This window comes from Eulemur rufifrons, chromosome 2 (assembly GCF_041146395.1).
Source record: "Eulemur rufifrons isolate Redbay chromosome 2, OSU_ERuf_1, whole genome shotgun sequence".
Lineage (NCBI taxonomy): Eukaryota > Metazoa > Chordata > Mammalia > Primates > Lemuridae > Eulemur > Eulemur rufifrons.
The window spans coordinates 16,907,430-16,922,230 of record NC_090984.1 but is presented as its reverse complement, the minus strand read 5'-3'; the positions used below and the strand labels follow the sequence as shown (position 1 = coordinate 16,922,230).

Genomic DNA, 14,801 nt, shown 5'->3' with positions numbered 1-14,801 from the left:
CTCAATAGACATTTCTGCTAAGAAGATACACAAATGGCCAACAAGCACACAATCTCTAGTCGTCAGGGCAATGTAAGTCACAGCCACAATGAGATATCGCACCCACTAGGACGGCTATGACAAAAAGACAGAAAATGAGAAGAGTTAGTGAGGATGTAGAGAAACCAGGGCCCCCACACGCTCCTGCGGGTAGTATACAGGGGTCCAGCCACTTCGGAAAACAGTCTGGCAGTTCTTCAAGTGGTTGGACACAAGGTTTCTATATGACCCAGCAATTCCACCCTCAGCTTTCCACCCAAGGGAAGTGAAAATCTACTTCCACATAGAACCTTGTATGCAAATGTGCACACGGTATTGTTTATAACAGCCCCAAAGTGAAAATAATCCAAATAGCCATCAATGGATGATGGACAAACACACTGTGGTCTAAGTGGAACATCACTCGGCCACGAAAAGGGACGAGGCTCTGACACAGGCCGCAGCGTGGATGGACCTTGAGGACGTCGTGCTCAGTGAGAGACGCCAGACACAGAAGGACACACAGTGTGAGACTCCGTTTATGTGAAATGCCCACAACAGGCAGATCCACAGAGACGGGACGTGGATTCATGGGTGCCAGGGGATGGGGAGGGGATGGGGAGGGACTGCTGATGGGAACAGGGCTTGCTCTCTGGGTGATGAGAATGTTCTGGAAGTAGAGATGAATGTACTTAAACCCATTGAATTGTACATTTGGAATGCGTAAAATGTGCGTATGGGACCGTATTAAAGAAGAGTTGGGAGGAGGAGCCCGGTGTGGAATAAGGGGTACGTCACATACGAGGGCAGAGGCCGAGTGACGAAGGTCTGCGCAGACGCAGCAGTCGGACAGAGGCTCCAGGGCGGCCGGGGGCAGAGCTGGAGGGACAGCACAGCTTCCTCTTGCACGGGCTGCGTGTGGCGCCGTGGACACGTGACACCTTCCCAGAGCCGGGGGAAGAGAACAAGAACCACAGGACTTTCCCAGCCTAGGGGCAGGGGGAGGTGAGAGACCGTGCACAGGTGGTTGGTGACACAACAGGACACTTGGGGGCTCAGCAAGGAAGGGCTGGGTGTGACCACAGGGGAGGGCACACCTGGGGGCCTAGGACGGGGGCAGCTTGGGGGTCCTCCCTGGCCAGCAGGTGGCCCTGTCCCACCCCCCACTGCAGTCTGTCCCGTTCTTCTTGCCCCCGCGTGCCGCCCCCACCGCACAGGATCATACTCCCCCGCCGGCTCCAGGGCGGTAAACAGGAAGCCTTGCGGAGGGCAGGGAAGGGCTGGGATCCAGGGCTCCGTGGGCCCCCACACCGCTGCAGTTTCCCAAAGCACCAGCGTCCAAGAGAGGGTTCCAGGCCAGCATGGAGCACCAGCGCGCCAGGCACAGCCCCACCGCAGCCCAGGCCAGGAGGCTCTCGGGCATGGCCAGCCACCCTGGGAGGGCTGGGTCCGGCGGGGCCAGGGGCCAGAGGGCAAACGTCTGGCGCAGAGGGAAGCCTGGTCCCACCATGGTCCTGGGGGCACCCTGCCACCCCGCCGTTGGAGCGTCCCCCATGGCCACACTCTGTGCGTGGTCCTGGGTTCCCGGGGCCTGGCGGTCTCTGTGCCTGCTGTCCACAGCACAGCGTAGAGGGCCGGTCTGTGGGACAAGGCCACACCTCCCTCGTCCCCGCTGCAGATCCCGAGGGGCCCTTGACTCTCATCTGTTGGGCTGGACAGTCACCTGGCCCCTGCTCCAGGTTGGGGGTCTGGGAGAGTAGGCCTGAGTGGGCCCCCAACTACCTCTGGATGTGTTCCCAGTTCATGTGGTGCGAGGCGACCGTCTGCCTTCCTGTTTCCGCTCACACTGTGAACACAAGGCCTTTTCCTGGACCATTGAGAGACATGATTTTGGCGTTTTGTGCTTTTTCTTGGTGATTTTGCTGTTAAAATTGCTTCCCCCCGCCCCCCACCGCCAGTGTGCTGCTGAAGCGCTTTCTAGTGTCGCCCGGCACCAGGAGGCTCGTGGAGGAGCCCCTGTGTCAGAGAAGGCCCGCTCGGAAGCCGGTGACGGTGCCGCGCCCGGGGCCTCAGTGCGGATGAACAACACTGAATTCTGCAAGGCGCCCTTCAGCAGGACACGCATAGGACAAGGATGGACTGGCTGATGGAAGTGCTGTGACCAGAGGCTGGCGGGAACCTAACCCTGGATGTCCCCTGGGAGGATGCTAGCTGCTTCTCAGTGTTGCAGGCAGCTTTACAGGACAAAACTACCGCAAGTGACGAGAATCGACTGGGCTTACGTATTTAGGGGCAAAGAAGCATTGAGCCGGCAGCCAACTCTCAAACGGCCCCGCATGATCACAAACACACACACACACACACACACACACGCACACATGCACACGGGCTAATGTACACACAGAGAAGGCCGGCGCCATGGCCTGGGCCTGTAATTCCAGCGCTCCAGGAGGCCAAGGGGGGAGGATCGCTGGAGGCCAGTTCAACAATAGCCTGGGCAGCATAGTGAGACCCCATCACTACAAAGCGAAAAATTGGCCAGGCATGGTGGCTCACACCTGTAGTCCTAGCTACTAGGGAGGCTGAGACAGAAGGATCACTTGAGCCCAGGAGTTCGAGACCAGCCTGAGCAAGAGCGAGACCCCCATCTCTACTAAAAATAGAAAAATTAGTTGGGCATGGTGGTGGTACCTGTAGTCCCAGATACTGGGGAGGCTGAGGCAGGAGCATCGCTTGAGCCCAGGAGTTGGAGGCAGCAGTGAGCTGTGATGATGCCACTGCACTCCAGCCTGGGGGACAGAGCAAAACCCCGTCTCTAAATCACTGTTATATTCATGCCAATTTTTCTATGGGCTTGAAAGTTTTCAAAATAAAACATTAAAAAAGAAAAACAACAATACATACTGAGACAGGTGGGTGCAGAGAAACACCTGGGATGCAGTTGTTGCCCCCACAGAGATGGGAGGGGGAGGGGAAAGCTCACTTTTTACTGACTACACATCTCACTGCCTTTTTTTTTTTTTTTTTCCCCCGTAAATGTGTTATTACTTGTATTTTAGGATTCGCCTGCTGCACGGGGGCACAGGCAGGGAATGGAACAGAATAGAAAGCCCAGAAATAGCCACATGGAGAAGTTCAGTATGGAATGAGGGGGCATCTCAAACGGGAAGCACAGCCAGGAGCCACCGGAGAAACCCGGAGCAATGAAACCCTCACAGACCTGGTGCCAGGGCAACTCCAAATAGAGCAAGAATTCAAATGTGGAAAAAAAAAAAAAGAAAAGAACCTATAGAAGTCCTAGAAGAATTTAATCATAACCTCAGAGCAGGGAAGATTTTCCTGTCCATGACGCCCAACTGGGAAACCACGGAAGGAAAGGATGACAAACTTGAACACAAAAACAAAACACCTGTCAGGCACTAATAATCACCAACAGAGAAGATGAGAAAAGAACTACTCAAACTGGTACCACAAATACATGAATAGCTTCCATAATATATAAAGAGCTCCTGCATATCAACAAGAAAAAGACTGATACTTCAACTGTAAAACAGGAAAGATGCAATTATACCATTCCCAGAAAATGAGGCCCCAGTTCCGCCTGACGTTGTGTGGTTAAATGCAGGAACGGGGCAAGGAAGACAGACCAGGTGTGCGGGCCGGGGCCACGGAACTTGCAGGCAGCACACAGCCAGCCTTCGTGGTGGCCCTGTCTCCCCTGTGGGTGACACTGTTTTCCAGCTCTGACAAAAACACAGATTATCAGTGGGATGAGTGAGAGGGGAGCCCCCGTGAAACTCGGGGGCCAGGTCCTTTCACCCACGCTGTCTCCGCTCCCTCTGCAGAAAAACATTTTCAAGAAAAAGAGGAAACGTTAAAAAAGAAAAGCTGTGTGGAGAGTTTTTTCTCTGATTCACATTAAGATAACTATAAATTGCAACTCTGCGGAGAAGTCACTCTACACCTGCGACGTCACCGGGGGAAACACACGAGGCCCAGGCTGGTGGGAACGGGGCACGGTCCGGTCTGGTCGGGACCTGTACTCACTCTGCGGTTTACCTCCCGGGTTTTATGGTGCTTTGACATCAGGGGGGCCTTGTGCGCCGGGAGAGGGATGGTCCCTCCCAGGGCTGGCCCGTGCCCAGAGGCTGCGACAACTCGCCTTGGACCGTGCAGGCAAAGGGGCCGCGAGGCAGCCGTCAGGGTCCGGGCCGCTTCCCCACCTGCAGGGCCCCCCACCTGCGCGCTGTGGGTGTGCAGAACACGGCCGGCCCGGCCTGGCACCCCGCACCGCCGGTGTCTCTGTGCCTACGACCTGGGTGTTCGCCGAGGGCCCATCTGATCCTCGAGGGACTCTGCTTTACAAATGACGAAACTGAGGCACAGAGTGGTGGGACAACCTGCTGCCATACCTGTGGGGACCCCTCTTCCTGGCTGTCCTGTCAACACGGCAGGACACCCACGGAGACGGCATCCACTGGCCGTGGCCCCACCCGGCCCCACGGCCATCCTCCCATGTTGCCTGCAGCCCAGACTCCAGCCCAGCTCACGGGGTCCCACACGCAGCACAGCCCCGCTGGGCCCTGCCCGGCCCCCAAACCAGCTCCTCCTGCAGGAGTCACCTCAGCCGAGGGCAGCTCCATCCTCCAGGGGCGCGGGAAACTCAACTGTCCTCACCGCTCCTTCTAGATCCTCCAAACAGCCCTGTTGGCTCTGCTTCCAAAGTCCCTCTGGGATGGCATTACTCACTTCTCACGCCCACCCCCGACCAGTGCTGTCCCCTTTGCCTTGTCCCCCAAGTCTCACCCTCGGCCCCCACAGCCTGTCCTCGCCACAGCAGCCACCAGAGGGCGCCTGTGAGCACCTGAGTCCAGGCCTGTCCCTCCTCTGCCCACAACCCTCCATGGCTCCCACCTACCTCGGAGTCAAAGCTCAAGTCCTCCCTGGGACCCACCAGGCCCTGCACGACCTGCCCTGTTCCCTCCCTGCCCTCCCCTCCTCCCTCTGCTCCAGCCACATGGGTCTCCTTGCTGTGCCTCCAACACGCCAGGCACGGTGCTGCTAGAGGGCCTTTGCACAAGCCATGCCCCCTGCCTGGCACACCCTCCCCCCACCTCCACGATGCAGGTCCCTCGTTTCCCTCACATCCCCTCCGTTCCCATGCCCCCTCCTGAGCACCTGTCCTGGACAAGGCCCTCCCATGCCATCTCTCTCCCCTTTTCCGCCGCACTCGTCTCACCCCCCGCCACCCCCCCCCGCCCGGCCCCAAGTTACATATTTTGCTTCTGTCTTTGTTCACTGTCCACACGCTCCCCACCCTCACCCCTAGAGTTCAGGGGCCCTGTCTGTCTCCTTCCACCTGGTTGGTTCCGCAGCACGTGGCCCGGAGCGCACTTTGGCAAGTATCCCATCGGTGACACCCGAACTGCACCTCGCTCCCCCGAAACCTTCAAGGGCAGCCCCCGCCTGCAGAGTAATGCACCAGTGCCCTGCGAGAGGCAGAGGCCGTGCGAGAGGCAGAGGCCGTGCGAGAGGCAGAGGCGAGGGCTGCGACAGGTGCTGGGGTCTGCTCCCTCCCCACCGCCAGGACTGGGGGCTCAGACGCCCAGGCACTGGCTGTGGCACCTGGGGGCCCCCGGGTGCAACCCCAGCCCCTCCCGTGCTGGCCCCACGAGGCAGGTGCGGGGACTCCGACTAATCCCCGAGGCCCGTAATCCCCGAGAGTACCCAGCGCCGTGGGCCCCACCATCCAGCTGGCTCTCGGCCGGCAAATCCCCCGCGGGCCCTGCCTGCGCGGGCCCTGGTGAAGGGACACGTTGCTAAGCCCAGGCGGCAGGCAGCGGGGAGCAGGCAGGCCTGGGCCACTCCCAGCCCACACCCTGCTCCGGGCGGCCTCCACAGCCCTCCTGGAGCCTCAGTTTCCCCATCCGTAAACTGTCAACGCCTGAGTCATGCAGCTTCCCTGGCGGGTGGGACCTCACCGATTCCTGCTCCCGCTGGATCCTCGGGCCCCTGCGGCCCTTGTTTTTGGGGAAGAAAAGGAGGTCGCTTGCTCAGAGGCACACGGCTCCAGGCGGCCACAGTGGGCTCAGCCCCACACCAGGCCCCAGGCCACCCCACCCAGGCTCCCAGGGCTCTGCCTGCTTTGGGTGGTCCTTGCCGCCTGCTCACCATCCCTGGACACGCCCGCCAGACGGCCCAGGACCCAGGCCACCAGCACGAGGGCTCAGGCCTAAACCCCTCAGGGCCTTGGCCTGCTGTGCCCAGGCATTCGCACTGCTCGCCAGGATGCCAACCCCCATGGCCATTGCCGCCCATGGCCGTCCCCACCAGGCACTGGAGCGTGAATCTGCACTCGCTGCCCTGCTTAAACACCCCAGTGATGCCTGCTGTCCTCAGAGCAACACTCCGGCCAGGGTCTGGCCCCTAAGGCCCGCGTGGCCGGCCCTGCCCCCACCTCGCTGAAGTCAAGTCTGTGGCGCAAACGGGTCCAGCTCATCCCTACCTCAGGGCCTTTGCATGGCTGCTCTCGCTGCCTGGAACGCTCACCCTGTGGCCCACACTTCTCATCCGGGTCTGGGCTGATGGGTCACCTCCCTCTCTGACCCCTCGGCTACAGCAGGCACAGCCCCATCCTTTGCCATCATGGTGGCCACAGCGGTCCCTCCCCGCACCCACCACTATTCAACCTGGCCTGACATGGGGGTCAGCAAATATTTCCTGTGAAGGACCACACGGTAAGTGCTTTCGGCTGTGCAGGCCACACAGTTGCCACTGCGGCCACTCAGCTCTGCCGCCACAGCGGGGAAGCTACCGAGGATGGCGTGTGCGCGAGTGGGCAAAGCCACGTGCCGGTAACACTGCGAGGACAAGAGCTGGTGCGACGGGATGTGGGGGCCACGGTCAGCCGACCCCCGGTGTCTGCTCCCTGCTCCCATCCGCCACGGGGCAGCCAGGGAGCCCCCTTGGTCCCCGATGCGACCTCGGCACCTGCAGCCCCCCGGCCCGTGGACGGTGCTCAAGAACGTCCTGTGAGGACCACGCAGCGGGGCCTCCACACTCCCTGGTGACGCCCACAGCCCTGGGTGCAGCTCAGAGCCCGCCAGGGGCCAGGCCCTGCGGAAGCAGCGGGTGACAGTTGGCTCCCCGTGCCCGGCGGCGACCCGTGGAGGAGGGAGGAGCCCGGCACCCGTGGAGCCGCCTGCGACCCGGGTGCGTCTGAGGCTTTGCCCACTGGCCCTCCCATGCAGCCCACGAGAAAGGTGCGGTCACCACGCCCCCTTCACAGGTGGGGACACTGAGTCCAAGCGCCCCACCTCGTACTCGATGGAGCCAGGTGTGGGCCCAGGTGGCTGCCGAGGCCTCGCCAGGGGACACGGAGGCTGCAGCAGCCAAAGTGCCTGGTGTCGTCTCCCAGGAAGCGGCCGGGGCAGAACTGGACCAGGACCAGGACCTTCCTGCCACCAAGTCCTCGGCCTCCGCCCTGGGCCCTGCTGACCTGCGATGTCGCCACCCCCCCGGCTTTTTCACCCAGTCCCTGACCACCCCACAGAGGAGGCCCGGGTGCCAGCTCCGTCCGCGGCCCTTCAGGCGCCCGGTGCTGCTGTCCAGGCATGCCCGGCCTCAGCCCGGGCTGTGTCCTCTTCTTGCCCCCTCCTCAGGGCTCCCTCAAATGTCACCTTCCTGGCGATGCCGTCCCCAGCCACCCCGTCCGCCTGCAGTTCCTCCTTGGCATCCACCTGATGTTTACCAGGCGACATGTGCCAGGCGGCTCCAGGCGCTGGGGACGCCGCGGGAATGACACAGACGGTCCTGGCTCCTGTGGCGCTCTCGCTCAGGAGGAGGGACGGCCAGAACTCACGTCAGCAAAGCCATATGTCTCAGGTGGTGACAAGTGCTGCGGTGACGAGAGCAGGAGGGGAAATGAGGAGGGTGGGCCCGGAGGAGGGGGAGGTGCTGTTGTATAACAGGAGGGTGGGGCAGCAAGAGCTAAAGAAGCAACAGGCACAGACATGGAGAAAGAACATTCTTGTGCTCCCTACAGCCCGTGCAAAGGCCCTGGGGCAGGATATGCCTGGCGTGTTGGGAGGCACAGTGAGGAGGCCCGTGTGGCAGGAGCAGAGTGAGGGGGGGGGAGAGAGGGAGGAGGGGAGGGCAGGGAGGGGACGGGGCAGGTCGTGCAGAGCCTGGTGGGCCATGGGAAGAACTTCGGCTTTTTCCCCGAGGTTGGTGGGAGCTATGTATGGCTGTGGGCAGAGGAGGGACAGGCCTGTGCCAGTTTTTAACGGGATCCTTCTGGCACGTGCCGCAGGGAGCCCAGGAAGAGGAGGGAGGCCTGGGCGGAGCCGACTGCTAGTCCAGGCAGGGGAAGGAGGCTGGAGCCGGCCCAGTGGAGGCAGGGGGGAGAAGTGCGCAGATTCCGGCTGTGATGGCGAGGCTGACAGAATTTGCCATGAGCTTAGATGTGGGAGGGGCGGGGGGCTCAGGAATGAACATCGACTGTCCGGGCGTCGCAGAGACAGGATGGGCAGCGGGGAGGAGGCTCCGAGAAACCCAGACCACGGCTCAGGCCCAAAACCACAGGCAGAGCAGCGGCTCCAACAGTGGGAGCATCCCCAAGCCCCCGGCCCTCCCAAGAGCCACCCCCGTGAACCAGGTGCCCCACATGGCCCCAGGTGCCCCGGCAGCCCACGGCGCATGCCACCAGGCTTTTCTGGGCCAGGCCTCGTGAGCAAGGAGCCTGGGCACTTAAAGTAACCAAAGTCTAAACTCCAACGAGATAGCGTTTTGCTTCCGATCAGATTGGCCGAAATTATGAGGGACAACAACATCCAGAGCTGGCAGCGCCCTGGGGACACAGGCGGCCTCTCTTGGACCCTGACAGACACCTGACTTTCTGGAAGGCGACAGATCATGATTTTTCAATCTGCCTGCCACTGACCAAGCCATTCCGAGACTGGGGCTCCAACCGCTAGGAATTAAAGCGCCCACAGGTGCAGGTCCACGGCCACAGGCACCTGCCACCACGCTGCTTCTGACAGCATAAAAGTGACTCCACAAACATCTGGACTGTGCCCTGCAATGATGGCAGGTGCCTAGAGCGGGCACCAATCGCCACTGATAGCCATTAAGCATAAATGTCGACTCATTTAAGGCTCACGGTCAACCTGACGTGGACACGGTCATCACCCCATTTTACAGACGGGGACACTGAGGCTCAGAGAGGTAAAAGTCACCCGGAAGCTGAGGGGCTGAGCTGGGGGTGGAACCCGGGCAGCGTGACTCGCCCTCCCAACCACGCCCCGTGCGCTGAGCTCTCTCTCCACAAGGATCACTGACACGACGTCGGGGAAGATTCCAGGTTACTACAGACAGCAAGTGAGCAAGTCACCGGTCAGATACTGTATGACGTTCTCACCAGGGCGACTCCGCCCCCAGTGGACTCCAGGTGATGTCTGGAGACACATCTGGTTGTCACGACTGGGGGTGCTCCTGGCATGGGGTGGGTGGCGGCCAGAGATGCCCCCCAGATAAAGAATTTTCCAGCCCAATCTGCCAATAGCGCCAAGGCAGAGAAACCCTGGTGGGGCATGAAACCATCTCGTAAGGAAAGAGCAGACCCATTCACGTGTTTACATATCGGTATGAAAAACACAAATATATTTAGGTATCTGTACGCACGGGCCTGGGTAGGCCACAACCCGAATCCAACAGCACGTACAGCAGGAGAGATGGGCTCGGAAGGGGAGAAGCAGGTCTTAATTTTAAAATGAGTAAAATAAACGAGTAGCTGCAGTGAGATTTCTGCAGATTTTGGGGACAGGCAGGGAGGACAAGCCCTGTTCCCTCAGCTCCCCCACGCTCAGAGCTTGCTTTGACTTTATCTGTCCCCAGTCAGCCCCTGATAACACAAATGGGTGCCCTGTGGCTTTCTTGTGGTTGGCGAGTCTTAGGCTACTTTGTCTCCGACAGCTCAGGTGGGAGGGCTGATGGCAGAAGTCAGGGGGCCAAGAAGGGGACCCCGGCTGGGGCCCGCTGACCCCCTGCATTACTCAATCATGCCTGGAGCTGGCCAGGCCAGGGCACCCGCCGCCGCGGGCAAAGAACAGGGCGAGGCGACGGGCTCGTGGCAGCGAACCAGGTCATCTAACCGAGCGAGCGGGTCCAGATGGCCGTGGGGAAGGCAGTGGTGAGTGACTTTCAGAGCCCAGGGGGACCTGCTCTCTCTTTCTCCCCAGACATTTCCCCCGACTCCCAGCACCTCCTCGCCTGCCTGCCAAGGACGCTTCGGGAGGGAGGCCTGGGTGAGAAGGAGGATGGGCACCCACGTGGGTGTCTACAGAGACACTGACGGCTGCTTGGGGAGAGAGCGCAGGATTTTGCGAATCCGGAAACTTCCTATTTGGGAGTTGTGACCTCGACTGAGAAGGAACCGCTCCCTCTGGGCTCTGGACGCAGTCCCCTCGGAAAGGGAGGCTGGGAGCCCAGGGGTGGGGCCCAGCTGCCGGCACCTGCTCCGCTGCAAGGCCCGAAGACAGCCAAAGGCATGTAAGCCTAGCCCCCTACACGGCCAGGGCTGCCCCGCTGGTGTCCAGGCAGAGAAGGTGGCTTCGGGGCGGGGAAGCAGAGTGACAAGGCATCCAAGCCCCCTGCTATGCCACCCCAGCTGCTTGCAGCTGGGCGACACTGAGGGCGCCTGGAAATGTCACCCCCTTGGCCCCCTCGTTTTCCAGGCAGGCAAACTGAGGCCCAGAAAGGCAAGGAACGGTCAGCGCACCCACGCCCAGGTCTGGGGGACTTGCAGAGGGACAGGTGACACCGCCAGCAGGCTGACCCAGATGGCCCGGAGGACCCCCCACCTGCACCTCCACCCGAGTGGCGGATGCTGCGGCTCCGAGACACTCGGATGCGCCCACCCAGTGGCTGCATCGCTGCGGTGGGGATAGGCCTGGAGGCTGACCCCGACCAGGGGTCCAGGCAGGGTCGCAGCCTCGCGTGAGTGGCAGTGTCAGCCCCGACACGGGCAGCGCGGGGGAGGCAAGTGTCTCTCAGGATGCGGGTCCCCCTCCAGCCCCCCGCGACCGTCCCCGCGACGTCCCCGCGCCCCCCACGGGCCCCGAGTGGAACGTCCCGGCCCCGCCGGCGCTCGGGCGGGTCCCCGGGCCGCGGGGGCCGGACCGTTACCTGCCGCCGCCCCGCTCTCCGCTGTCCAGGCCGCCTCCGCGTTCCCGGCCCCCGCCTCGGCGCTCTCCGCCTCGTCCGGCACCTCCAGCTCCATGGCCGCGCGGACCGCGGCGGGGCCCGAGCTGCGACCCGGGCTGCGGCCGCGAACAACAGGCGCCGCCGGCGGGGGGCGGGGGACGGGCCGGGCCGCGCGCGGGGGGCGGGCCGGGGCGGGGCCGCGTGCACCGGCGTCAGCGCGCACGGCCAATCGGGGCTCGGGGGCGGGGCCTGCGCGCGGCCCGGGCCCGGGAGCGCCTCGAGCGCCCCCGCGCGCCCAGGGGTGGGAGGACAGCGCCACGCCGGTCATGTCATCTTGCTGCTAAATAAATACATCCTAATGCTGACAGCATAAATATAATAACGGTTGCACTCAACGACGTGTTTACGATCATGCTGCAAAAACACATCCCATTGTTTATGTTACATGTTATAAATACAGACATTTCATTTTCTAGATTATTATTTTATTAATAATAACATATTTTACTATTTTTTTATTTTCTTGTGTTCCCGCTTAACAGTCTAGGGGTAGCTATAGTTTACTATTAATAAGGAACATCACAAATAATATTTATATAAATATATGATAATGTTTATATATTCATATAAATGTAAGTAGCAATGTGGATGCTGTTTATATAAATATAGTAATATCTGTATTGTTTATATAAATATAAATGATAATTTTTATTATATATTTGTATACCTATAAATCATAATGTGTATATAAATAAATATAATACAAATAAATATCTATATAAATTGGCATAAATATTATATCAATATCAATATAAATTATATAGCATTTATGTGAATATAAATTATATAAATACATATGTAAATATAAATTATATAATATGTATACAAGTAAATATTAATTATATTTATGTGAGTAATAAAGGTATTATTTGTGCTTATGTGACTAATACTCATGTAGTATATATGGATTATTACTTTAAATCATAAATAATAGTGTAGATAAATATACACTTATATAAGTATAAATAATACTTATATTAGTCATATAGATAATGGTAATACAATAATCAATCGATTTTATTTTATTATGAACATACATAAATTATATAATATGATATAAATATTATTAAAAATAATGTGTTGCTATTATGTCATAAATATTAATATTAATATATAACGTGCATTATAAATAATATTGTTTATAGTAATAAAGTTATAAGTGGTAATATTAAATGTCAGGCTCAGAGCTAAAGCCTTTGCATGTGATATTTCCCTAACAGTTAGAAACTTGTTTTTTGTGTTTTGCTACTAATACACTCCCAGTACGTAACACCTAGTAGACAAAAAATGTTTGCAAACATTAACCAGCCAAATGCTATCACCTCCATCTTACACATGAGAAAACGGGAGCTCAGAGAGGGTAGGCCACTTGCTCAGAGTCCCACAAAGAACCGTGCTGTGAGTCAGCCCTATGGTTGTACTAAGAATAATTGTGTTAATGATGTTATTACAGAATAATGGTGAATTTATTGATGATATGGTTAGGCACTTACTCTGAGATCATGATTTGGGTATTAATAAATGTTGTGTGGGCACTGTGGCTCACGCCCGTAATCCCAGCACTTTGGGAGGCCAAGGCAGGAGGATCGCTTGAGGCCAGCAGTTGGAGAGCAGCCTGGGCAACCTAGCAAGACCTCATCTCAAAAAAAAAGTTAAATGGAGCAATCCCATTACTGGGCATATACCCAAAGAAAAAAAGGTCATTCTTTAACAAAGACACATGTACCCAAATGTTTATAGCAGCACAATTCACAATAGCAAAGATGTGGAAACAACCCAAATGCCTATCAATACATGATTGGATTAGTTATAAGGAATGATGAAGATACGACATCTCTATGGTTCTCCTGGAGAGAGTTGGAACCCATTATATTAAGTGAAGTATCCCAAGAATGGAAAAACAAGCATCACATGTACTCACCAGAAAATTGGTTTCCCTGATCATCACCTAAATACACATCTGGGAATGACACCAATTGGATATCAGACTGAGGTGGGGGGTGGGGGAGGGGATGGGGGTATGCCTACACAATGAGTGCATTGCGCACCGTTTGGGGAGTGGTAACGCTTGAAGGTGCTGACTCGGGAAGGGGGGGTGGGGAAGGGAGGGATATATACCTACATGATGAGTGCAATGCGCATTATCTGGGGAACAGACACGCCTGGAGCTCTGACTTCGGGGGAAAGGCGGTACATGGGCAACGTATGTAACCTGCAATTCTGTATCCCCCATAACAAGATGAAATAAAAAAAAAAAAGTTAAATGGTAAATTTCTTATTTATTTATTAAATGTATTATGTTGTGTGTATTTTTCCACAATTTTTTTTAAAGGCTCCAGGCAGAGTTCTTTGGACACACGTTATGAGCAGAACTCCTGATTCAGGCAGAATCTGTCTGGAGAGAAAATTTAGAGCCCTGGTTCTCAAAGTGCAGTCCCTGGACCAGCACCGCCAGCAGCACCTGGGAACATGCTTGTGAGACAGGCGGGTTCTCAGGCCCCGCCCCAGACTTCCTGCATCAGAAACTGGGCACCGCCGTCTGGGTTTTAATGAAGCCCCTCTCCTCCAGGGGCCAGATTCGGATGCGAGATGAAGTTTCAGAACCGCTTGCTTTGACAGTGGGGGAAGGGGCGGGGCTTGGATCATTGAGGAGCATCATGAAAAGGAAATAAATTTTTAAAAAATACAAAAACTGGCACAACAGGCGTGATTTAGAGACGCGGAGGTACAAGTCAAATGAATCAGTTGACAGCAGCTAAAGTAGGGGAGGTGGCCTCTGGGGAGGGGGAAATGCGTGGAGACAAACTCAGGGGGCTGATTTCCTTAACAAACCTGGAGGACGGTGGAATTCTTTAAAATGCACACATGTATAACTTTAACTTTTAAAAAACTTAAAAATAACTGGTGCCGGGGTGGGGGGGGGCAGGAGGGGCCAGGATCCAGGTGAGACAGTGGCTTTTTTGTGCCTTCCAGGGTGCATCGTGCCCAATTTTCAGGGTGGTAAACTGAGGCCGCTGGGCCCGGCCCGTTACCTGGTTTCTGACGCCCCCTGGTGGCCACAGTGGCTATCACCATCAGCACGAGGAACTTGGTGGGTCTTGTCCACCTCCCCTCACCCTATTCCACTCATTCATTCATTCGAAAAGTGTTTATTGGGCACCTACTGTGTACGGGGCACTGTTGTAGGCCATAGGAGATGCTAGGCATGAGCAAGACAAAATCCATGACCTCAATGAGGTGACATTCTCGAAGGGACAGCAAACAAGCTAAGGTAGTTCTGGCAGCTAAATGCTTAAAAGCACATATTATTTTTTAATAACACCATAAATAGCTAATATGTATTAAGCACCTATTCTGGTACTTACAGAGCTATAACTCAAGCCGATTTAAATTTTAAATGCCATTTAAAATGTTCTAGGTGCCACATTTTTTAAACTCTGCCCAGTTTGTATAGTAGCCACATTCTAACAATGTCAAAAGAAACAGGTGACATTAATTTTAAACCTAGATTTCACTTAAAC

At 56.6% G+C, this 14,801-nt stretch overlaps 1 protein-coding gene across 5 annotated transcripts in view; it reads right to left on the bottom strand.

The window, feature by feature from the left end:
* Window positions 1–11,363, bottom strand: part of PIP5K1C (phosphatidylinositol-4-phosphate 5-kinase type 1 gamma) — a 50,901-nt gene extending 39,538 nt beyond the window's left edge. For 4 of the 5 annotated variants that reach the window (XM_069480464.1, XM_069480456.1, XM_069480475.1 and 1 more), the window contains exon 1: window positions 11,203–11,363. In XM_069480464.1, coding sequence (XP_069336565.1) covers window positions 11,203–11,296 — 94 coding nt within the window. In that variant the 5' untranslated portion in view covers window positions 11,297–11,363. The remainder of the gene's footprint in view (window positions 1–11,202) is intronic. The other variant, XM_069480446.1, reaches the window with a different exon arrangement.
* Window positions 11,364–14,801: the final 3,438 nt, after the last annotated feature.